The following is a 27,158-nucleotide window of genomic DNA, read 5'->3' as shown; positions in this document are numbered from 1 at the left end:
AATACAGTAACCAACACTGAACCCTACTTTACACAATACAGTAACCAACACTGAACCCTACTTTACAAGATAGAGTAACCAACACTGAAACCTACTTTACAAGATACAGTAACCAACACTGAATCCTACTCTACAAGATACAGTAACCAACACTGAACCCTACTCTACACAATACAGTGGCCAACACTGAACCCTACTTTACAGAATACAGTAACCAACACTGGACATACAGTCTATGTTTCTGTGTATAAGTTGAATTAGCATGTTATTTATAGAGAAAAAGAAAATATATCGAACTAGAAAGTGTCCTACTTCAAGAGTAATTAAAACCAAAATTAAAAGAAACAAATACTTTTATTTCTTATTTTTGTAGTTCATACGTCATGCTGTGTTGAAGCCTTCGGAGTGCATAATCCTTCTCGTGATTCATGGCATGCGCACGTTTTACTGACGTCAGGACAGTGCAAATTACAGTGTTAAGCGTCTCTTATGTGAGTGTCTACTGACTGACTGACTAACAGACAGCATACTATTAAATATTTGCGCGAGTGGTTAAAACAGTTGACCCCTCCAACTGGTCATCGGCCACCCTATCGGAGAAATAACCAAAGAGCGTTATCATATTTTGATAAACACTAGGATTCTAAATTATAACAGTGTACTACGTGTAGCTGAGAATTGATCGATTTCTATTTTTCTTTTCATCTCCAATGTCTCATAGTCACTTTCGTAGTCGATATTCAAAAACACTTAAGTTTTTGGAGCAATCTCGGGAGGCCAGACCTGACGGTACGAGACGTGATTTATCAAGTGTAAATAGAACGGTTGTGTATCGGATTTTATACCTGATGATTCATAATCTAAGGCCCATCGAAAAGCCTTAACCACCGACAGCATTGCAGAGATCTCGGGCAAGCTTGACGCGTGCTCAATATTTATTGCTCCTGGACGATTTTTGCACGTGCGAGCTTGTCCTCCGATGCCGAAAAGGAAAGCTTGGATCTCTGCTTTGGTGTCGGTTCTTCTGTCAGCGAAACCCGGGCTGTGCACAATGGGCCAGATTCTTTGTGAGACAGTCGAGATTTATGGAGGAAGGTCAGTCTTTAGGAGTTGTAGTGTACAGATTCGATCATGACCGTCTTTTATGAGCCCTGGTCAGGGAGAGTGACCGGCAACTTACGCCGAACAAGAAGTCTATTGATAAGCAAGACCTAAAATCTTCCATACCTAAAGCATTAATTCGTCACGATCAGTAATAATAGGAGGAAATCGAACTTCTTTGATTTATTCTGGGTTTAAGCTCAGTTATCTTGAAGATTAAAACACGTGAATGCCATATTTTTAAAAAGGAACCGCAGTCGTGACTTGTTCGTGATGGATAAAAAAGTATACATTATTTGTTTACAGCAGCAGTGTTCAATAATACCTCTAGTTATATATTATTTGCTTACAACAGTAACAATGTTCAACAACACCTTTAGTTATATATTATTCGAGGCTCAGAGTGTGGAAAGTAACGTATACATGGTTTAACTGTTCAGTTAAAATTCTTATATCATTACAACGATACACGTGGAATAAACAAGTTGAACTCAGATAGATGCTTATAGCAATCTACACACCCACTACGTCAGCCACAAGCCTAAAATCATTCGACGTTTAAAATCGGAGTTCTATACCCGTGGTGGGCAAAACACACTTAGCCCATTGCGTAAATCTTTGTTCAGCAATAACGAAATAAAAGTACTACATTAAAAATAACAGCCATTCTAATGTTAATAAAGAACAAAAGCGGTAGTTGTTATATTTTTAAAGTCTGTGCATTTTAATAGATGTTTGGTTTTTGGTTGTATTACCTATAGTTTTTGACATGACAAACAATGAAAGGAAACTTGAACAAGAAGTGTTTCACAAACAGAGAAAACTCATTTCTTTGTTGTAGTTCCGTAAATGCGTAAGCTAAATGCTATCCGATTTAGGGCTAAGTTAACAAGGAAAACGAAAAGCGTCCAATTCACGAAAAAATTTGAAATTGAAAACAGTAACGTTTATTTGTTAGTTGTTAATAAAGATATGTATATCTTATATTTATCTATTAATAAGTTCAAGCATTAATAATCGTTAACCAATCTTAGAAATACGCATTTTTTAATATTTTCTTTTTACGTACTACCTAAGCCAAAGTGTTTTCTGTCACTTTACAAGAGTGTAACTTAACTTACTCCTTGTTCTTGGATATTTCCGCTAGATTTTATTGCGCATGAGTAGTACGGCTATACAAAATGTTAATTTAAACATATAAATTTAGTAGACGTTCCAATTTTTTCTTGAAAATCTAAAAATTAACCATTACATTAATGATAAGAAAATGTTCCGATAATTTCCACATTTTTTGTATTAATGTAGATAATTCATTCGAACGTTATGTCTTCTGGAAATATATTAAACAATACGATAACATGTATACATCTAGAATGACAGCGCCGTCTATACATAAAGTTACAAACTATAATATGCCTATACACTATAAATTCAAATACTTCTTCGAAGTACTACTATCTAAACAACGGTTTTAATCTAACTAAACAAGTTCACGACATAGATTTACAGGATTCATTTGTTCCTAGATTGTTTTTAATGCTAAAATGAATGTGTTTATAATATTATGAACATTTTTGGATTAATATTGACACATTTTACAGGAACTTTTGTGTCGACAACAAGCCTGAAGTTTTTACGTACGCCGTTCTATTAATTGAGACTGAACAAAGAGTTAACGTCAAGTATCGATCAGATAAGAAAACCTGAAGACATTGTTTCTAAACGGGAATATTTTTTTTCTTTCTTTATCTATTTACGATTCCCAGCCGTCGCATTAACTTTATAAAGCCAGGTGGTTAAAACACTCGATTCATAATCCGAGGGTCGCGGGTTCGAATACCCGTCGCATCAAACACGCTCGCCCTTTCAGGTGTGGGGGTGTTATAATGTTACGATCAATCCCATTATTCGTTGGCCAAAGAGTCGCCCAAGACTTGGCGGCGGATGGTGATGACTAGTTAGTTGCCTTCCCTCTAGTCTTACATTGCTAAGTTAGGGACAGCTAGCGCAGATAGACCTCGTGCAGCTTTGCGCAAACTTCAAAACAAATCAAACTATTTACGAAGTTGATATAGATTCAACAAGCCTTAGATTTTATTCCTTAGAATCGTTATACCCAATCAGCCTTTATTTTTACTGTTTATTAAGTTGTACTTTGACTCGCCTAACTATTTGTCTACTGTTTATTGAGTTATATTTAGACTCAAGCAACGCTACTTCCTATTGGTTATTGAGTTGTACTTAGACTCAAGCAACGCTTCTTCCTATTGGTTATTGAGTTGTATGTAGACTCAACCAGCTTTTATTTTTAATGTTTGTTGAGTTGTATTTAGATTCAACTGACCTTGCTTTTACTGATTAACTGGTTCTGCTTAGACTAAATCAACTTTGTCTTTTACTAGTATGATTCTTAGCACGTGCGACTATTGTTTGATTATCTCATATACTAACAACTGATACCACTTTACTGTTATTGTTTCTCTTTACCATGACAACTAGTGTAGTTATGTTATAAATGTAACCATTCGAACCAACCATCGGATGAAGAGAAGCTACAGTTACGCTCGAGAATAAGTCTGCGGACTTACAACGCTAGAAACGAAGTTTCGATACCTGTGGTGGACAAAGCACAGAGAGCCCATTGTGTAGCTTTGTGCATAGTTCATGACAAATGTACTTTTAACTAGGTGGCGCTAATATTGCCACGACGTTTAAAAACAATGATACAAGAAGATTAATTAAACTTAGCAACTTGTAACGGCCAATGAGAATGTTCCAGTAATCTCTCTGCTTACGTAGACAACTGACTCACAGTTTTCTGTTTGTTTTTCATGATCTAGCGACAGTCTCTCGTGGTAAGTTTTTATTTGAATGCTAACACTTACGTATGCCATAGTAATGGATTTTTTTTTCCTGACAACTATCTTTGGAGATATTTTAAAACCAATTTTTTAGATAAGAAAACACGTATTCAGTGAGCAAAAATTTGAAAATAAACTTTGGACAGTCGCAACATGTAATAACTTCCAATAATCATACGGTTAAATATATATATCTTTTTATCGTGTTTGTTTTAGAGTAAAGCCACATTGTGTTATCCGCTGGCTGTTATCACCGCGAGGAAATGAAGTACGGATCTTAGCTGTTTTAAGACCGTAATCTAACCGTTGTTCCGCCAGGAGGACTTTTTATCATAATAAGCATCACCTTGAAAAACGTTAACATGTATATATTCAGTACACTAAGCAATATTATTAGATACTCAAAACTCTATGATTTACCTCAATGTATTAGTAGGTTAGAACTGGGTGTGGCTTAGTGGTTAGCATACCAGGACTATGAATATGAGGATTCTTGGTTTGTATCCAGTTTCGGCAGAGAAAAAAAACGCACTCTGCACTTTGGGGCCCTGAGCTTGACAGTGATGGCGAGACAAGAGTGATCAACCAGTTGGTGGCGCGTGGTGCCGACTAACTGCCTTCCTTCCAGCCCGTCATTTACAAATTAAGAACTCCTATGCATACCTAAGCCTTTGCTTATAATTGTGCTAAAATTCTAAACAAACCACTGGTTCGTCTCGAATGCAAATAATTTCATAGGTGGTTCCAATGATCACTTTCTTTATTTGTCGATTATTTATCCAATGGTCATAAAGATATTTGAAAATAAGTAAGTTGTGATTTCAAACTCTCGATTCTAGTGGGCGCTACGAACTGTTATTAATACGCTTCCTCGGCGTATTTCATTATCAGCCCCTTGTGGGACAGCAGTAAGTTTAAAAGTTTACATCGCTAAAATCAAGGGATCGTTAGACCACTTTGCCAGTCGGTTAGTTGGGCTTTAGGCCTATCGACTGTAGGGTCATTAAGGCCATGAACGTTTGAGACTCCTCACCATTAGTAATGAATTGCGCGGTACTTGATTGTTTGTTGTGCAGCTGCGCAGCTGAGAGAGAACATTGGTTCAGTTACCTGAGATGGACACGGTAGGCAGGTCAACGTGGTTGTTTTCTAAATATAAAAACAAATTATACTGTTAGACAAGGTGTGAAAACTTATTGAAGCACAGATCTCTAGATCACATACAGTTAAAACTGACAGTATGACAATATACCGGCGTTTTAACATGTTACAGATTGTTAGAGTTGTCAGCATGACAATATACCGGCGTTTTAACATGTTACAGATTGTTAGAGTTGACAGCATGACAATATACCGGCGTTTTAACATGTTACAGATTGTTAGAGTTGACAGCATGACAATATACCGGCGTTTTAACATGTTACAGATTGTTAGAGTTGACAGTATGACAATATACCGGTGTTTTAACATGTTACAGATTGTTAGAGTTGACAGTATGACAATATACCGGTGTTTTAACATATTACAGATTGTTAGAGTTGACAGTATGACAATATACCGGTGTTTTAACATGTTACAGATTGTTAGAGTTGACAGTATGACAATATACCGGTGTTTTAACATGTTACAGATTGTTAGAGTTGACAGTATGACAATATACCGGTGTTTTAACATGTTACAGATTGTTAGAGTTGACAGTATGACAATATACCGGTGTTTTAACATGTTACAGATTGTTAGAGTTGACAGTATGACAATATACCGGTGTTTTAACATGTTACAGATTGTTAGAGTTGACAGTATGACAATATACCGGCGTTTTAACATGTTACAGATTGTTAGAGTTGACAGTATGACAATATACCGGCGTTTTAACATGTTACAGATTGTTAGAGTTGACAGTATGACAATATACCGGCGTTTTAACATGTTACAGATTGTTAAAGTTGACAGTATGACAATATACCGTTGTTTTAACATGTTACAGATTGTTAGAGTTGACAGTATGACAATATACCGGCGTTTTAACATGTTACAGATTGTTAGAGTTGACAGTATGACAATATACCGGCGTTTTAACATGTTACAGATTGTTAGAGTTGACAGTATGACAATATACCGGCGTTTTAACATGTTACAGATTGTTAGAGTTGACAGTATGACAATATACCGGCGTTTTAACATGTTACAGATTGTTAGAGTTGACAGTATGACAATATACCGGCGTTTTAACATGTTACAGATTGTTAGAGTTGACAGTATGACAATATACCGGCGTTTTAACATGTTACAGATTGTTAGAGTTGACAGTATGACAATATACCGGTGTTTTAACATGTTACAGATTGTTAGAGTTGACAGTATGACAATATACCGGCGTTTTAACATGTTACAGATTGTTAGAGTTGACAGCATGACAATATACCGGCGTTTTAACATGTTACAGATTGTTAGAGTTGTCAGCATGACAATATACCGGCGTTTTAACATGTTACAGATTGTTAGAGTTGACAGCATGACAATATACCGGCGTTTTAACATGTTACAGATTGTTAGAGTTGACAGCATGACAATATACCGGCGTTTTAACATGTTACAGATTGTTAGAGTTGACAGTATGACAATATACCGGTGTTTTAACATGTTACAGATTGTTAGAGTTGACAGTATGACAATATACCGGTGTTTTAACATGTTACAGATTGTTAGAGTTGTCAGCATGACAATATACCGGCGTTTTAACATGTTACAGATTGTTAGAGTTGACAGCATGACAATATACCGGCGTTTTAACATGTTACAGATTGTTAGAGTTGACAGCATGACAATATACCGGCGTTTTAACATGTTACAGATTGTTAGAGTTGACAGTATGACAATATACCGGTGTTTTAACATGTTACAGATTGTTAGAGTTGACAGTATGACAATATACCGGTGTTTTAACATGTTACAGATTGTTAGAGTTGTCAGCATGACAATATACCGGCGTTTTAACATGTTACAGATTGTTAGAGTTGACAGTATGACAATATACCGGTGTTTTAACATGTTACAGATTGTTAGAGTTGACAGCATGACAATATACCGGCGTTTTAACATGTTACAGATTGTTAGAGTTGACAGTATGACAATATACCGGTGTTTTAACATGTTACAGATTGTTATAAATCTAGGTCTCATTATCTACTACAAACTTGATAATTAACATAATTTTTAGGGACAACAAGGGACCTATTGGTCCATCTCGGCTGCCCCGTCCTCTAAGTGAAACTAAACCTATTAAATAAATAAAAGTTTAAAGCCAACCCTTATCATTCATATATATGGTTATCAAACTTTCTTTTCAGCTCACTCACACTTAACTGCCTCCACAACATCTGAAGGAAACCCATTCCATACACCAACCGCCCTACTTAGAAAATAAAACTATCTCAGATGAAGATGGCTTCTACCTTATCTAACTATGTATTTGTGTTCCCTAGTTCGATAATTCTTGCTGTTAAGTGTGAAAAATGTTGATGTAAAAAAGAGCTGATGATACTTCAATCAGATCCTCTCTAACTCTTAACATGACCTCGTATGACAACCTCTTTATCCCAAGTAACCAACTGAGGTTTATATAGAAGAGATAACCGATTCACGTTTATATGATAGAAGTAACTGATTTAGATTTATATGGCTCAGAAGATAAAATAGCAATGCTGAACAGATGACTCCCAAAACAAAAGGCTGTTTTACAGTTTTCTTCTGTTATTATCTGCTTTGCATAGATTTAACAACCCTCCAACTTTCGCATTTATATAGAAGAACTCACTAGACGTAACATCTCAACACACGTATATGTAACGCCCATGGTAAGATGTCTGTCTCCGGGATTACTGATTCGTTATTACCCAAACTGAACCCAGAGGAAGAACATTTTATTTCAAATAATTGTTTAATATTTTAGTAAAAACCGACTGGTAACAACGTTATTTACCAAAGTTTATGTCGCTATAGGTAAACATTTCTCTTTGGTCTAACGGCTCAAACTTGTACAAAGCTCCTAAGACAAATCGGTCTAAAGATAGAAGGGTTATGAGATTGTTCGGAGGATGAGACGATCCGTTCGACGTTGTCACCACTTGTACCGACACACAATCCTGGACTTTAAATCTTTGGAAGCTGCCCTTGTATATGTTCCTAAGAAACTCGCTTTAACCCTTTGATTTCATTGAACAAGCCGGTGAAATGAATAGGACGCGCAGACGTTCTTTGTCAGTCTCATGAAAAAAAACCTCCTTTTCGAAAGGTGCTTTTGGTTTCACGTGTTATGGTGAAAGTGATGAGAGAGAGAGAGTTCGGGTGGAACAATGGGTGTGGGGGTCGGGAAAGGAGTTGCTAACGACATCAGGTGTGTCTTCACCTAAACGCTTTAGCCCTAAGACTATTTGCCCTGGCGCATGTGCCCCTAGTGTTACTGCTGTGTATAGAAGTTTATTTTCGTGGCCAAATTAAAAACGCTGATGATGAGGTAGATTGGATTATGAGTATATATATTAAATAACAACAGTAGCAAGACTGCGGACGTGACGTATCTCACTAGAAATTGGTTTTCGATACCCGTGGTGGGCATAGCACAAACAGCTAGCTCACTGTGCTTAACTAGAAACAAACAGATAAAATGTAACAATAACAGTGACTGGAGAACTGGCTGTAATACACGTACAGCGGTCATAGCAGCTACCACAAATCATATGGTAACGTTTCATTTATGGAAACATCACAATTTGTTACTGGACGACTTATGTGCGAGTTTTTCCAGGTCAGCAAATATTCCTCTGGCAAAGGTTACGTGAAACTGTGAGACAATGTAAAACGGAAGCTATAAATATTAATGGTTCGATTTGGCCAACGTCTTTGCTGTAGTCCAGGAAAAAAAAAAGTTCTTAAGGAACGGACAATTCTATTAGTTTTGGTCCAAAGGAAGAAAGAAAAGATTTTTTTTTGGAAAAAGAAAAAAGGGGACGACACCTTTCTTGCCTTTTCTTCTTCAGCGAGAGGCGTCTATGGAATATCGCTAGGCCTGAAACACAAACTATATAATCGTATGTGCCTACATATTCCCCCCTTCTCCATGCCCTAAAACTGACGTTCAATTGAAAAATAGCTTTCGGACCCTCTCAGCCGAAGCAGAAAAAATGTTTCGTTAAAAGTGACCTACGTAACAGTAGCTAACTGTGGGATAAAACTCTTAGCCTTTTTTGTTCGTTAGCCATTGTCCACTTCAGCTCACTAGCCTGCCTTTAGCCAAGTTATGTTTTTGTTACGAGCGGACGGAACATTTTTTTACGTTTGAAAGCACACTAAGACTGGACTACCCTATTTTTCGATCATGCAGCTGGTCATTTCTGATAAAAAGCTAGTGGACAATGGACGAGTTTGTGTTAGGGGCAGTGTAGTGGGAAAAACGTATATTGACCAATCACACAGTGGGTTTTCTAAAGATAAAGTTCCCAAACTCCTGAACCATAAAATACCTTTTTATTGAAGCGCCACCTGCAGTGTTCATAAATCACTGACCATTGGGCATTCTCCTTTCTTCCATACACCTAAGCAGCGAATTGGGTTTGTTGTTCAGTCGTTATTAGATGGTAAGCCAAAAAACATCTAATCAATTTACCAAACTTATTATTGTCCTAAATTACAAACTGACAAATAAAGAAATATATATACATACTAATAAACAGTATGGATGATTTTCTACAAATTAATGTACTGTGGGATAAATGTCTCTAATAAATTTATTCCTTGTATAAAGTGAATGCACTGACTTCGTAATGTCATCACTGGTGAAAGTCAGTAGGCATATATCTAAGTACCTTGTGTTTTGGGACTGACTTCTATATAGGTATATAAAGATACTACTGGGCTGGGCGTGACCTAGTGGTTAGCATGTCGAATTGTAATTCCAGGGGATCCATGATCCGTGTCCCGTTATCACAGAATTGCGTTTTGTACTTTGAGGCCATGGGTGCGTTATAAGAGTGACAATCAACTCTCACTATTCGATTAAGGTAGCCCTGGATTTGACTGATGCTGTTGACTAGCTGTTCTTGATGACGTCACAAGTTTCTTGTTTCTAAAAATTTGACGCTCGAAGAAACCTAGCAACAACAACAACAACACAAACTTGTAACTTTGCCAATAAAGCAGTTGTGCTGGGGAGTGAGATGTTAAGTCAACAATTGTAGAATAAAATACCAGCGCTCCTGCAAGGTCCCATACCCCTTATGATTCAGAGAGACCCCAATTTATCGATCAAGCTTCTCCATTATCTCAAATTACCATTTACGTCTATCTTCAAGGTTGGTCTGTACTCGAAAAAGAAAAAAAAACAGGTCACCCGCCCATGGCGCCCGTTAGTTTACGAGTCAGGGTTTGGAAATGGCGCCCCTGGGATCCTAATGGGGGGCTAATAACTCAAAATATTCATTATTAGAGTTTAGTAAAGCTACAGCAAACATACTTTTAGACCCCGTCAGGGTCTAAATAACAATTCAGGAGCATTTCAGTCCCTCATTGTACGGTAATTACACCATATAAATAAAAACCCCCTGGACAACCACAATCCCCCTACTAAGTTTGGTCCTGCTTTTTCTAAACTGTAGGAGAGGGTTATAGACAAACAAATACACATAACCTTTTTTTTAAAAATTAAATAATATAAGTTGTTGAAACAAATTAAAGATGTTTAGTTAATTCTGTGAAGCTAAGACTAATTTGTAGTTAAGCACAAAGCTACCTGTGCTCTTCCACTACGTGTATCGAAACCTGGTTTCTATTTTTTGTAAGTCCGTATACATATCGCTGTGCCACTGTGGGACCTTGGTGAAGCATTGTATTAGTATAGTAATAGACTTCCAGCACAGTTCGAGTTATATGCCGTTTCTTTCTATATATGACAGTGGATTAAACACAGCATTACAAGTGGCAGAGTTGGACCGTATAGTGTAATCGGTGAATACTAAACTCTTGTTTAATGTATGTAGAGTTATTTCGTGAATGTGTCACTGATATGTATATACAAACATATCCGAAGAAGAAACGTGCGCTACTTCACAGTCAAGGTAACATAAGCTCAAATTCTCCTGTTTTCAGCTCCTGTAAAAGTTTTATGCAAACAGTGATATAATAAACGTTGTTTTGACTTAAATGTGAGTAAAGTTTATTCTAGAACCATTCACTCGTGAACCTACACGACAACTCTGCGTCATTTTTACGTTGCTACCCAATGAATTCTCGATATATCCAGTTTTAAAAGTCTCGTATCGGTATGGCAACTTAAAAAAACAAACAACAACCCTCGTTTTAGTTTGCGGTGTTCGTATTGGTGCATTAACCTCGAAAAGTTGATTTTTAACCAGTTTCAAATGGTACTTAAGTTTTAACTGTGTGGTACATTTCAGTTTGCTTTAATAATTATGGCCTTTTCTTTCAGAATTTTGATCCTAAATAAGCTCACTTTAAGGGATCTTTCCCAGTCATCATTGCTGAGCCCTAATATAAATTGTATACAATAACAGTTTTGTCATTTCCTGTCAAAATAAATTGACTTGTTTTCCGGTTCAAAATGACCGCCCGCGGAAGTCACGAACATCCAAGCATTTGTAGAATAGTGCCAACCTAATCCGGAGTTATAAACCGGTAAGAACGGTATCATATTCAGGGCCACCGTTAATAAGGCTCAACATAATTAGTACTTTATACATTTCCATCACTAGATTCTGAATTTGCTCGCTTTGTGTGTGTGTGGAATTTTGCGTAAAACTACCCAAAGGCTATCTGCGCCGATTATCTCCAAGTTTGGTTTGGGTTTGTTTTGAATTCCGCGAAAGCAGGGCTATCTACGCCAGCCGACCCTAATCTCGTAGTGAAAGACTAGAGGTAAGACAGCTAGTCAACACTATTCACCGTCAACTCTTAAACTACTGTTTTACAAACGAAAAGTGTGATTGAGCGTCACATTATATAGCCTTAACGACTGAAAGGACGAGCGCGTTCGATGATGGGATTCGAACTCGCAACCCGCGAGTCGACCGCCCCTTAATCACTAAACCCCCACGCCGAATTTGATCGTATCTTGAAAATGCTCCGACAGACTCCTAAGCCTAAAAATCTCGCGTCTGAACTCGTCCTCCTATTCATTTTCTATACCTCAGTTCTTGTTGTGTATTTTTCCTGTCATTCATTATTTCTGTTTACAACCATCGTCATGACGTCACTTCTATGATGGTTAATCCGATGTAAAACGTAAAAAAAAAATGTGAAATCTGCACAGAACTATCATCTATTTGGATAAAATTCAAAACAGACTTTTACGTAAACATTTCGTATAGTTTGCACCTAATGACCTTCAAGTATAGCTGTTTATTACCATTTGTTTATCCTGTTGAATGATTAGCTAGCATGCCCTGATCAACTTTATAACATAAATGTGTTTTAGTTGTGTAATTAAAACCCTGTGGGCTGAATCGTTGCAATGTTTATTACATACATATATTTCCACTGTAAGGCTAACCACGATATTAAATGTTAACGTTGTTATCTCTCGAATAAGCTATTCGTGTTGGTACCATATTTTGGATCACCCTGTAGCTAATTTATTCCATGCAAATGTAAGGCTCGAGTGCATATAATTAATAAACTAATAAATATCTTCTCAGTTTTAATGACACAAACATACGTGTATAATACCTGCACGAACTTCAGTGAGTATCGACGGAGTTTTGTTTCGACACGGTTTGTTGCTACAAGCAAATCGTTTTTCTGTGCCTCACGGATAGGTGCTTATTATTTGTTTGAAGAAAACACCTCGTGCAAATAGAACTTTCACCTGCGATTTGATAGCAGAGAATCTCGCCAGCAGTCGACTGGCACTTCTTCAGGATGTGCCTGAGTAGCGTGTTCGAAAATGTCTGAGATATTTATTTTTAGCTTAAGTATTTTTCAAACAACTAGGCTCTTCAGAAAGTCCCTCGTTCTTTGGCTCTAAAGTGTAAAACCCCGTCGAGGGTAAGGGGGGGGAAACATCTTCGAGTGCATTTAGATTCTATTAATTTGATAGGGATTTGTATGGCGAGCAGCGAATTCGGGATAACTATAAAGAGACATTGTAAAAACTCAATAAAATAATGATTGACGGCTGACAGAGAGCGAAAGTTGAAGCGATTGTGTGAAACTGACAATAGAGAGTTGGTTGATTTGTTTTGGTTACTTTTCTACTTACGTCCTTTACATTTATGTGCGGCTAAGCCTAGCGCTATATATAGTTTGTTTGTCCAACTCCCCGTGAAAGGTTTTTCGTGCAAAAACATTCACAGAAACTGGATTTTGTTTTGTTCACTAAAGATATGGTCACTAGGATTGTTTATAAATCCTTGTTAATAATATACAACTAGACACGCCAGTATATAATGGACCGAGCCACGAATTACCACCTGTCAACTATATCATAACGTAAGAAACAAAATTAAGGAACTATGGGAAAAAAACAACAACAACATTAGGTAACTATTCCTTAGGGGGGGATGCAATTTATTACCATTATGTAATTCTTAATTCACTCTGTAGACATGATTAATCCAAATTATGGTTCAATCTTTCCTCATAAGCTCGAATAACAATCACGCTGTATTGCTATTAATACGTAATGCCCACACAACACCTGCAGTTAGATTGAGGCCGCCTAGATATACGTAGGTATATATGAGTGTGTGTGTGTGCGCGCGCGCAGTAACAATGCATTGTTGAGAGTAACAAGTAAGGGGTGGTATTTAAGTGTGCGTACGTAATATTTATGCATATATTTTCAAGTTGCATTACGCAATGGTTTGCGGTTTTGATTCGTGACTCAACTTCGACAACTGTTTTATACAATAGCTTTTATCGTATCGAGGTCAATAGAAGTTGGAGGACGCGAGTTTAAGTGAAGCAGATGGCGAGCACGCAACCAAGTTAGTTCGCGTGACTCGTACGCACGCACGTGGAAAACCACTAGTTATTAAGATATGTCTTGAAAAAAAAAAAGAAACAGCACATGTATGTGTTTGTGTAGGCACGTTGTTATTTAGCAGCCACCGTCTTCTCAATTATTTCAACTGGTAAAGTTAAGCGTCGTGTCCATATTCATACACGCATGACCAGCGTAAAGATAGTTTCACGCATAACTGAAATTTTGATGTTACGTGTTACATTTAGTCATATACAGCACTCGTCTTTCTAAACCTAATTTCCTGTCCGATTTGATACTATAAGCTGTAAATAAGAATCAGGGTTTGAAATAAAGTAAGTTTTGTAAATAAAAAACACGTAATTATATATAAAATTTGAAATCCAAACACAAGTGGAGATACGGGTCCTATTCATCGTTAATAAGGATAAAGTGGTATTTAGTAATGAAATTTTTGATACATACTGTATCTAACACCTTGTTTGGTAAACATTGCTTTCTTTGAGTATCTTAACCACACGTTAATATATGGTGAATGTTGTCCTCTAAGTATCTTAAACACGCGTCAGTATCTGGTGAATGTTGTCCTCTAAGCATCTCAACCACACATGTAATATCTGGTGAAAGTTGTCCTCTCCAAGTATCTTAAACACGCGTCAGTATCTGGTGAGTGTTGTCCTCTAAGTATCTCAACCACACATGTAATATCTGGTGAAAGTTGTCCTCTCCAAGTATCTTAACCACACGTATAATCTGTGGTACTATTTTACCCGTGTCTGTGATATCTAACAAAAATATAATTCCTCTTTAATGGGTTACCTACCTAAATGTTTTTTGTGTGTTTTATTAAGGTCGTGCTCTCCATTCCTTCTATTTAAGAACTTCTAACGCTGAAATTCGGAGTTCAATTCCCGTGACAAACAGAGCACAGACAGTCCATCATATAGCATTGCACTATATCACCATCTCTTCTTCTATTGCGATACTGACTTGAAAAAGGTATTTCTGTACACACCTGCTAGTTGCAAAATTATTAGCATTTTTTTTCACAATGAATTATTAATAATTAAATCGAATTTATCAGCGCGCCCTAGCGTTATAACACAAAAACTAGTTTTACAATAACAATCTTATACTTTGTATTGAAAGCTATAATGTTGTTTGCCATGAAAAATAGCTTACTAGTTTAATTTAGTTGAGCGCCACCTGTCAACGTAAGACTGTAGAGCATTTCAGTGAAACACTCTTTGTTAACATTTTACAAGGCCTGGCATGGTCCAGCGGTTATGGCATTCGATTCGTGATTTGTGGGTTCGAATCCTATCACAAAACACGCTACCCCTTTCACCCGTTGGGAAGCGTTATAATGTGTCAGACTATCCCATTCGAAGGAATGTGGCTCAACAGTTATAGATGGATGGTGTCGACTAGCTAGTTTCCTAGTCTGTCACTTCAAAATTAGGGACGGCTAGTTACTGTCGGCAAAAAATTCACGTAGCTTCGCGCAAAAGTCAAATAGACAAGGGCCCGGCATGGCCAAGCGTGTTAAGGTATACGACTCGTAATCTGAGGGTCACGGGCTCGTATCCCCGTCGCGCCAAACATGCTCGCCCTTTCAGCCGTGGGGGCGTTATAATGTAACGGTCAATCCCACTATTCGTTGGTAAAAGAGTAGCCCAAGAGTTGGCGGTGGGTGGTGATGACTAGCTGCCTTCCCTCTAGTCTTACACTACTAAATTAGGGACGGCTAGCACAGATAGCCCTCGAGTCGCTTTGTGCGAAATTCAAAAAACAAACAAAACAAATAGACAAAAACACTTATTTATTTATTTTTTTACTCACATTGGCTGGTACTTGACGCAGGCTGTATAAAGAAATCTGTCTTCCACCAGTTTTGTCCACAGTCGATTTTCACATGATAGCTTATTTTCTCCTCTCGCTGCCTTCTCTAGAGCTCCTCGCATAATTATAGGAAGTATAGATAATGATCGATCCACACCGCGAGAGAACCTTGAACAAGTCTCTAATTGGAACCCTGTAATCACTTCCTATCTACAAGCACGTCAGTGCTGGACTTGGGTGTGGAAGCAAATGAACTGGTGACGCGTCGAGACCCTTTCGACCCTATTATTTAGGTGTCTTATCTAATCTCTTTAAAGTAGAGTTCCTTGTTATAACGGAAAGTTGGTAGACTTGGATGATTGCTAATAACTCCGTCGACGATCTTCGAGTCCGATACCGCCCCCTTTAGGCGACGTCAGGAACCAAGCTAAAACTTTATATAACGTTATTATGTGTCGCTGTTCAAAATCTGCATTGAAGACTAGGCATTTTTGTGAAGGTCCCTCAACCAACAACCGTTTTCTTTGTTATGAAGAAATTCTATTTATTTTTATTATAAATAATATGAAAATCTCCCCTTTAGAAAGAATCAAGAGAAACCCTACATCTCCGAAAATTCTATCTTTTATTTTAATATACTGTTAACCTAATTGGCGCTTTAAGCGACACATAGGATAGACTGTCAAGATGATAGGTCAGAAAGCAATGGTCTAAATACAACCATCCCTAATTTAGAACTTAAGAGAAGAGAAAGGCCAATAATTCACTTGTATGCGCCGTCTCAATAGCTACTCTTACCCATACAGCTGGACAAATTCAGTAATGAAGAACGTTTTACAACATGTTACATAGTACCAATCTGCTGTAGCTACAAGTTAATTGTAAGGACTACAGTGAAAGTAAAGAACCAAGTATAACAACGTGTTATCTGACACGACTCCGTTAAAACCATAGCACGAGAGATATGTTATCCACTACCTCTCTGTTGGAATGTTATACATCTACAAGTCAATAAGATATCTACTTACAGCGAAACTAAAATCAACCTGATAATTAGTACGGCTAGTTAACTATCCTTTGGTTGCATTCTTATTTTATAAATGTTATAATGCAGTGCATCACTGGTTAGGCACCCTCGCTGCTAACTATATTTTCGTCCATAAATCCAGTAATATCTCACGAGCTTTCTCCAACTTAGGATATTTAATTTAGTCCTAAATACATACATTAAGCTATCACTGCAACACTGTTTTTTTTTAAATAAAAGTATAACAAAAAATGTATTGTTTGTTTGTTTTAAATTTCGCGCAAAGCTACTCGAGGGCTATCTACGCTAGCCGTCCCTAATTTAGCAGTGTAAGACTAGAGGGAAGGCAGCTAGTCATCACCACCCACCGCCAGCTGTAGGGGTACTCTTTTACCAACGAATAGTGGGATTGATCGTCACATTATAACGCCCCCACGGCTGAAAGGGCGAGCATGTTTGGTGCGACCGGGATTCGAACCCGCGACCCTCGGATTACGAGTCGAACGCCTTAATACACTTGGCCATGCCGGGCCCAAAAAATGTAATTAAACATAATAAGACGAAATATTCCAAACCTTACAATTAACACTGTTAACTGAAAGTAACAATAATAAAATATATCTTCAGCGGTAATGTAAGCACGCACAAGGCTGAAATCCGGGATTCGATACCTTGCTGTGGATACAGCAGAAACACCAATAAAACAAACAAAAATCAAATACTTTTAAAGATATAACGCTTGTTGAACAAATTATCCAATACCATTTACAGCTATAACAAGTTATCTAGAATGTATCTTTTCTAGCTATATCCCTTCAACCAGAGATATCCAGTATCATTCTATTATAACCACAGGGCTTCTGCTCTACCTATACCTCAGTATGTTAAATTATATAATATTGTAGCCATAACACTTAGGGTATTTCATTCAATACTTCTCTGATGTAATTACACGGCACTACGTCATATTACACAGCACAACTCTATTGTAATAACAACACTACAGTCTCAGCTATCCGGTATTACTCTATTTTATTTACAACATTACAATCTACATTATCCTATATCAGTTTACTGTTAATATAACACTACAACCTAAATTATCCGGTATCACCATATTGCAACTATAACACTAACTACAACCTAAGTTATCCGGTATCACCATATTGCAACTATAACACTAACTACAACCTAAGTTATCCGGTACCACCATATTGCAACTATGACACTACAGCCTAAGTTATCCGGTACCACTATATTGTAACTATAACACTACGAACTATGTTATCCGGTATCACCGTATTGTAACTATGACATCACAACCTTCGTTAGCCGATACAACTCTGTTACAAATATAGAGCCATACAAGTTAGGCTATATGAACGCATACTTCTATAACCATAGGATATAAATTAACCACAACAGCTGTACAATGTTCTTGCATATAGTGCTACAGTTGTGTATAATTCTAATGCAAAATACGTCGATTGGAATTTTGTTTGAATGCAACAAAAATTTATAATGTAACGTTCAAAGACACACTTACTGTTACCGTAATGACCCCGGTCCACTTGACCTGCGTGTGGACGACGATATTGACAATCGATGCTGTGTTACTGTCAGTGCAGAAGGGCTAACATGGTGAGGATTCTTACTGTATGCACAGGAGAGGTCACGTTATTCATAAAGCCAGTTATTTAACAAACAACCTCTAGTTTGTTTGTTGTTGTTATTTTTTTAATCAAAGAAAAACGAATTTAGAGAAAGAGACGCCATCAGATATGAGAATAAAAAAGTAAACCAGAACATTACATAAATAATATGAAGGAACAAAATATAATTGTGAAGATGATGATGTGAGACAAAAATAAACCGTTTTGAAAGTGAGCACGTGCACACACACCCTCGAAAAAAAAAAGAAAGAGAGAGACAGAGAGAATGAAGAATTTACTAGTGTAAAAAAATATAAAAGAACACTACGTATTTGGACAAAGATCAATTTTTTAATTTTCGGATTTGTTCTTCACTATAAAGTTTAGGTTTGGTTTGGTTTGAATTTCACGCAAAGCTACACGAGGGCTATCTGCGCTATCCGTCCCTAATTTAAATTTAGCAGTGTAAGGCTAGAGGGAAGGCAGCTAGTCATCACCACTCACCGCCAAATCTTGGACTACTAATTTACCAACGAATAGTGGAATTGACCGTAACATTATAACGCACCAACGGTTGAAAGGGCGAGCATGTTTGGTGTGAGGGAGATTCGAACCCGTGACCCTCGGATTACGAATCCAACGCCTTAACCACCTGGCCGTGTCGGGCCTACAGAAAGACAGAACGCAACGCCACCGACACTTATCATCAGTTATTACTTTCTTGTTAACGACAATGTTATCTGGAGGATCGTTGTAACACATGAGTGGCTAAAGGAAAGAGAAGAACAGGAATCGAAAGTAATTCACTTCGAAATTCACAATTCTGTCGTTTTCTCAACCTTGAAACAGGCTTCCTGACAAGTACAAATTAGCATATACAACTTAAAAGCGGTAATCAGCTGCCCGGCAAAAAACTTCGCAGACTTTACTTGAGCGAGAAAAATGTGACAATAAACCAAAATTTACGCTCTAATCAGATTTGCGACCTCCGACTCCAAACTCCAGATTACAGTAATTTGTTTACGATTCCCGCCGGGCTTTCTGAGATACGGTAAGAGTTTTTAACAGCCTCGGTGAGTTTTTCTCGACGTTTTCATGCCTGTGGACGCGGCAGGCGTTCCAATACAATCGCACGTATGGATCACGTGAAAATGAATCCGTGACTCGGAGCGCCAAAAAAAAAAAACGAAAATGGAAATGATCATAATTTGATTTAAATCTACCGAACATGTGGCGAGTTTATTGAAATGGCTTTTCACACGAAAGGGTCTGTATTACTGGTTATGATACAAGGACTGGTGATACGAGTTACTGCTTTCTTTGTGCTGTGAGATCACTGTTCTTTGTCCTTTCGTTTTTTAAAATAAATCTTATGCATATTACTTAAACAGCTGATCAGAAAAATGAAAAAATTTGTCGATACGATGGGAGAATCCCATGTTTGTAGAAAGGGATACAGATGAAATCATATATCTGTCGTGAGTGAACGTTAATCTAATAATATATTTGTTTCACGTATCCTGTTGTCATTGACAGCAGGTGTAACAAACCAGTGATCCCCAGTGACATACAACGGTATGTGCTCTGCCCACAACGGTTGTCAAATCCAGATAGCCCATTGTGTAGCTTCGCGCTTAATTACAAAAAAAAACACACACAAAAAACAGCACACTTACAGTTTAATAAACAATCGGAAAACAAACTGGAGAACCGGGAGCCTGTATTCAAGATGACAGCAGGGTTACATAACTAAAGAATCAAGATCCTGTATACAAGATGACAGCAGGGTTACATAACTAAAGAATCAAGATCCTGTATACAAGATGACAGCAGGGTTACCAAACTAGAGAATCAAGATCCTGTATTCAGGATGACAGCAGGCTTACATAACTAAAGAATCAAGATCCTGTATACAAGATGACAGCAGGGTTACCAAACTGAAGAATCAAGATCCTGTATTCAGGTTGACAGCAGGGTTATCAAACTGAAGAATCAAGATCATGTATACAAGATGACAGTAGGGTTACATAACTAAAGAATCAAGATCCTGTATTCAGGATGACAGCAGGGTTACCAAACTAAAGAATCAAGATCCTGTATTCAGGATGACAGCAGGCTTACATAACTAAAGAATCAAGATCCTGTATACAAGATGACAGCAGGGTTATGAAACTAAAAAATCAAGATCCTGTATTCAAGATGACAGCAGGGTTACATAACTAAAGAATCAAAATCCTGTATTCAGGATGACAGCAGGGTTACCTAACTAAAAAATCAAGATCCTGTATTCAGGATGACAGCAGGGTTACCAAACTAAAGAATCAAGATCCTGTATTCAGGATGACAGCAGGGTTACCAAACTAAAGAATCAAGATCCTGTATACAAGATGACAGCAGGGTTACCAAACTGAAGAATCAAGATCCTGTATTCAGGTTGACAGCAGAGTTATCAAACTGAAGAATCAAGATCATGTATACAAGATGACAGCAGGGTTACATAACTAAAGAATCAAGATCCTGTATTCAGGATGAGATCAGGGTTACATAACTAAAGAATCAAAATCCTGTATTCAGCATGACAGCAGGGTTACCTAACTAAAGAATCAAGATCTTGTATTCAAGATGACAGCAGGGTTACCTGACTAAAGAATCAAGATCTTGTATTCAGGATGACAGCAGGGTTACCAAATTAAAGAATCAAGATCCTGTATTCAGGATGACAGCATTGTTACCAAACTAAAGAATCAAGATCATGTATTCAGGATGACAGCAGGGTTACCAAACTGAAGAATCAAGATCCTGTATTCAGGTTGACAGCAGGGTTATCAAACTAAAGAATCAAGATCCTGTATTAAAGATGACAGCAAGGTTACCAAACTGAAAAATCAAGATCCCGTATTCAAGATGACAGCAGGGTTACCAAACTGAAGAATCAGTATCCTGTATTCAGGATGACAGCAGGGTTACCAAACTAAAGAATCAAGATCCTGTATTCAGGATGACAGCAGGGTTACCAAACTGAAAAATCAAGATCCTGTATTCAGGTTGACAGCAGGGTTACCAAGCTAAAGAATCAAGATCCTGTATTCAGGATGACAGCAGGGTTACCAAACTGAAGAATCAAGATCCTGTATTCAGGATGACAGCATGGTTACCAAACTAAAGAATCAGTATCCTGTATTCAGGATGACAGCAGGGTTACCAAACTGAAGAATCAAGATCCTGTATTCAGGAAGACAGCAGAGTTACCAAACTGAAGAATCAAGATCCTGTATTCAGAAAGACAGCAGAGTTACCAAACTGAAGAATCAAGATCATGTATTCAGGTTGACAGCAGGGTTATCAAACTGAAGAATCAAGATCATGTATACAAGATGACAGCAGGGTTACATAACTAAAGAATCAAGATCCTGTATTCAGGATGACAGCAGGGTTACCAAACTAAAGAATCAAGATCCTATATTCAGGATGACAGCAGGCTTACATAACTAAAGAATCAAGATCCTGTATACAAGATGACAGCAGGGTTATGAAACTAAAAAATCAAGATCCTGTATTCAACATGACAGCAGGGTTACATAACTAAAGAATCAAAATCCTGTATTCAGGATGACAGCAGGGTTACCTAACTAAAGAATCAAGATCCTGTATTCAGGATGACAGCAGGGTTACCAAACTAAAGAATCAAGATCCTGTATTCAGGATGACAGCAGGGTTACCAAACTAAAGAAGCAAGATCCTGTATTCAGGATGACAGCATGGTTACCAAACTAAAGAATCAGTATCCTGTATTCAGGATGACAGCAGGGTTAACAAACTGAAGAATCAAGATCCTGTATTCAGGAAGACAGCAGAGTTACCAAACTGAAGAATCAAGATCTTGTATTCAGGTTGACAGCAGGGTTATCAAACTGAAGAATCAAGATCATGTATACAAGATGACAGCAGGGTTACATAACTAAAGAATCAAGATCCTGTATTCAGGATGACAGCAGGGTTACCAAACTAAAGAATCAAGATCCTGTATTCAGGATGACAGCAGGCTTACATAACTAAAGAATCAAGATCCTGTATACAAGATGACAGCAGGGTTATGAAAGTAAAAAATCAAGATCCTGTATTCAAGATGACAGCAGGGTTACATAACTAAAGAATCAAAATCCTGTATTCAGGATGACAGCAGGGTTACCTAACTAAAGAAGCAAGATCCTGTATTCAGGATGACAGCAGGGTTACCAAACTAAAGAATCAAGATCCTGTATACAAGATGACAGCAGGGTTACCAAACTGAAGAATCAAGATCCTGTATTCAGGATGACAGCAGGGTTATCAAACTGAAGAATCAAGATCATGTATTCAGCATGACAGCAGGGTTACCTAACTAAAGAATCAAGATCTTGTATACAAGATGACAGCAGGGTTACCTGACTAAAGAATCAAGATCTTGTATTCAGGATGACAGCAGGGTTACCAAATTAAAGAATCAAGATCCTGTATTCAGGATGACAGCATTGTTACCAAACAAAAGAATCAAGATCCTGTATTCAAGATGACAGCAGGGTTACCAAAATGAAGAATCAGTATCCTATATTCAAGATGACAGCAGGGTTACCAAACTAAAGAATCAAGATCCTGTATTCAGGATGACAGCAGGGTTATCAAACTAAAGAATCAAGATCATCTATTCAGGATGACAGCAGGGTTACCAAACTGAAGAATCAGTATCCTATATTCAAGATGACAGCAGGGTTATCAAACTAAAGAATCAAGATCCTGTATTCAGGATGACAGCAGGGTTACTAAACTGAAGAATCAAAATCATGTATTCAGGATGACAGCGGGGTTACCAAACTGAAGAATCAAGATCCTGTATTCAGGTTGACAGCAGGGTTATCAAACTAAAGAATCAAGATCCTGTATTCAAGATGACAGCATTACCAAACTGAAAAATCAAGATCCCGTATTCAAGATGACAGCAGGGTTACCAAACTGAAGAATCAGTATCCTGTATTCAGGATGACAGCAGGGTTACCAAACTAAAGAATCAAGATCCTGTATTCAGGATGACAGCAGGGTTACCAAACTGAAGAATCAGTATCCTGTATTCAAGATGACAGCAGGGTTACCAAACTGAAAAATCAAGATCCTGTATTCAAGATGACAGCAGGGTTACCAAACTGAAAAATCAAGATCCTGTATTCAAGATAACAGCAGGGTTACCAAACTAAAGAATCAAGATCCTGTATTTAAGATGACAGCAGAGTTACCAAACTGAAGAATCAAGATCCTGTATTCAAGATGACAGCACTGTTACCAAACTAAAGAAAGTCCTTCAAACCTCAATGTATTTTAGTGCTAAGTACTTCTGCCTAGCTGACTTCACTGAAATATATTGTAATTATTATTTCCTGTGTTCTAAAACCATTTAAGGTAGTACAGACCCTTAAAAAATGGGCTAATTCACATGCTGAGAAGACACTGTTAAACACTTCTTATCATCTTCAAGTTGAGCAAACCAAAAGTATGACGTCGCAATATGTGAAAGAATACCTTGAGTCATGTATGTGATGTACTTAATTAATATTACAAAGATAATGAAATATATAACATAAACTACTTTAACACCCTAACTTTACTCAGGAATGATAAAAACGTGAAAACTGATACATGTGCTCTGTGTGGACACCCTCATAGCTTGGATTAAAAGCTATTTAAATTTTTTGCAATACTAACGAACTATTGGCAGTTGATTCTATTTAATGCCTTCATTATTGGTAATTAGACTCATAACAAGACATGATAGTTAAATATTTCTGAATATAAGTAATGTCAAGTTAGGGTAGAGTGTAATGTCGACAACTCTGCTAAATGGTTTCATTGACGGTGAAGTGGAAACGGAGTGAAAACAAACTAGACTTGTATTTTTAATCAATTACTAAAGGATAATTAGTACATATTTTAACATAAAAATAAGTTATTTATGTAGGAAAGAGATTAAACTTTCGATTGAGGCTAAATTTGAAAAATGTGATATTTGAAATATTGGGGCACTCTTTAAGGTCCATCTACTTTAAAACTCATAATATCCAGTGATATTTTATTTATTTTGAATACAAGTTACCTGAGAGGAGCGTTTCGTATCAATTTCACGTCTACAAAATTTTAGTTATCGGTTATCTCGCTAGGGCTCATGTTGTGTCTCTCAGGTTAATTGATTTGATAGTTTTGGTCACGACAAACATTTATTACAAGATAATTTTTTGCTTAAAAAAGAATCACACCAAATTTAGTTTACGTTTATTCAGTTCGAATCATTAGAAGTTCAAGCCGAGATGTATAGGTGTCGCTTTAGCGTACTCTAGTTACGAGAAGAGGTTAACAAGTCCGAATGTTTTGATTCCTATTATGAAGCGTATCGTCGTAACACCGAGTAAAATGAGTTACAGATAATAATAAACAAGACAGTTGTACATAGAAAATATACGATCAAAGACGACACAGAAATTACGAAATTCCAAATATTTCTATAGTTTTGCACTGCTAATAATAAAATACCGCAGATCCAAACCGTTCAAAATGCTTTCCCATTGCCTGAGTAAGTTATACTCTTGGTACGATTAACAATTTTAATTTTCAGTTGTGGTAGTTTTGTGTAAAGCTATATACGTTATCACAAATTATCTCTAAATTGAAAATAGGGCCTCTGTTTTATTTTTTTGGAAACAAAGTTTTGAGTGTATTTTATCCAGTTTGCGCTATATTTGGTTCAACACTAAACTCGAAGGCTTATAACGCTTGAATTCGGAGCTCAAACCATGCACCCTATTCTGCAGACTTAGATTCAACTAAAACAAACAATAAAGAGAAGGTATGTTTCTTGTTATTATTGAAATCATTTTTTGCAGAATTCTTCAAAATTTATGTAGATTTATTAAAATATTTATCAACTTAAATCTCTTACATCCGCGGACAGTCTTATCCAAACGTCGACATCAAGTGGCTTGTTAATGAACTACGCGTGTTTCAGAAGGTTTTGTAACATTCAAATCACCTTTATTTGAATGACTTGACAAAAACTGTTCTGATTTGCCTACGAAACACTAAGAAGTATATTTCCACCTCGACACGACGTGAAGTGTATTATAAACATTTTCCATTCCTTACCTTACTCAAGACGAAGGAAGAAATTTCAGTCTTGTGTTTCGGTTGGCGTGAAAGAACACAACAAAACAACCCATCAGAAACCTCAAGAACCTCTCCGCGAAAAGCAGGGTGTGCACAAAACATTCTACTCTTATCAGTGGGGGCCATCGCTGGTCTTAACGACTGGGGGGAGGAAGCTCCAGTGGCTGCCATCTTCTTGCCTCATGACACACAAAACCCAGAAAATTGTCCGATCTTTATCAGAAGATTGCTCTGTCCAGCTTTGACGTTCAGGGCAGGATACGTTGAATTTGCCATCTGCTAAAGCATCTTCTTAAACTAAATGTAGGCAGAAAGATTCAGCCACTAAGGACTTTCACGGTCGTGGTAGAATAGAAGGCTCTTTCAGTTACTGCTATAAAGTTTTGAACACACCAGTGAACATGCATGTTTTTTGTGTGTATAAACCAGACGACAATAATGCAAACTAATGAACCCACCAGAAGCGAGGGCGTGAGAGAGAAAGCGGATAGAGTTTTCTTGAGAATTCCATAATGGTTACTTACAGATTTCAGAAACTCTTTCTTTCGTCGTTTCTAGAAGCATTTCGATAAAACGTCCATTCTTGCGACGGATTACTGATAAACTTTAATATTTATTTTCTGGAGGGAGGGAAGGTCATACCGTCCTTTGTAATCTTTAGACAGGGAATAGTTCATAATTGATAAAACGTACGCAACGCACGTTCCAGTTTGACTAAACACTAACAATACAGTCAGTGTGCACAATCTAAGTATATAACTGAAATAACATTGTACCACAACTATCACTGTATTGTACACTATCTAAGTATATAACTGAAATAACATTGTACCACAACTATCACTGTATTGTACACTATCTAAGTATATAACTGAAATAACATTGTACCACAACTATCACTGTATTGTACATTATCTAAGTATATAATTGAAATAACATTGTACCACAACTATCACTGTATTGTACACTAAATATATAATTGAAATAACATTGTGCACAACTATCACTGTATTGTACACTATCTAATATATAATTGAAATAACATTGTACACTGTATTGTACAATCTATCACTCACTATTGTACACTAAATATATAATTGAAATAACATTGTACCACAACTATCACTGTATTGTACACTAAATATATATTGAAATAACATTGTACCACAACTATCACTGTATTGTACAGTATATAACTGAAATAACATTGTACCACAACTATCACTGTATTGTACACTAAATATATAACTGAAATAACATTGTACCACAACTATCACTGTATTGTACACTAAATATATAATTGAAATAACATTGTACCACAACTATCACTGTATTGTACACTATCTAAGTATATAATTGAAATAACATTGTACCACAACTATCACTGTATTGTACGCTAAGTATATAACTGAAATAACATTGTACCACAACTATCACTGTATTGTACACTATCTAAATATATAACTGAAATAACATTGCACCACAACTATCATTGC

General features: G+C 37.0%; 1 protein-coding gene across 1 annotated transcript in view; it reads right to left on the bottom strand.

The window, feature by feature from the left end:
- Nucleotides 1–16,218, bottom strand: part of LOC143254145 (uncharacterized) — a 46,357-nt gene extending 30,139 nt beyond the window's left edge. Inside the window, exon 1 of the mRNA XM_076508937.1 lies at nt 15,799–16,218. Within this exon, the coding sequence (XP_076365052.1) occupies nt 15,799–15,920 (122 nt within the window). The 5' untranslated portion in view covers nt 15,921–16,218. The remainder of the gene's footprint in view (nt 1–15,798) is intronic.
- Nucleotides 16,219–27,158: the final 10,940 nt, after the last annotated feature.

This window comes from Tachypleus tridentatus, chromosome 6 (genome assembly GCF_004210375.1).
Source record: "Tachypleus tridentatus isolate NWPU-2018 chromosome 6, ASM421037v1, whole genome shotgun sequence".
NCBI classification, from domain to species: Eukaryota; Metazoa; Arthropoda; class Merostomata; order Xiphosura; family Limulidae; genus Tachypleus; species Tachypleus tridentatus.
This window is presented reverse-complemented; position numbering and strand designations above follow the sequence as displayed.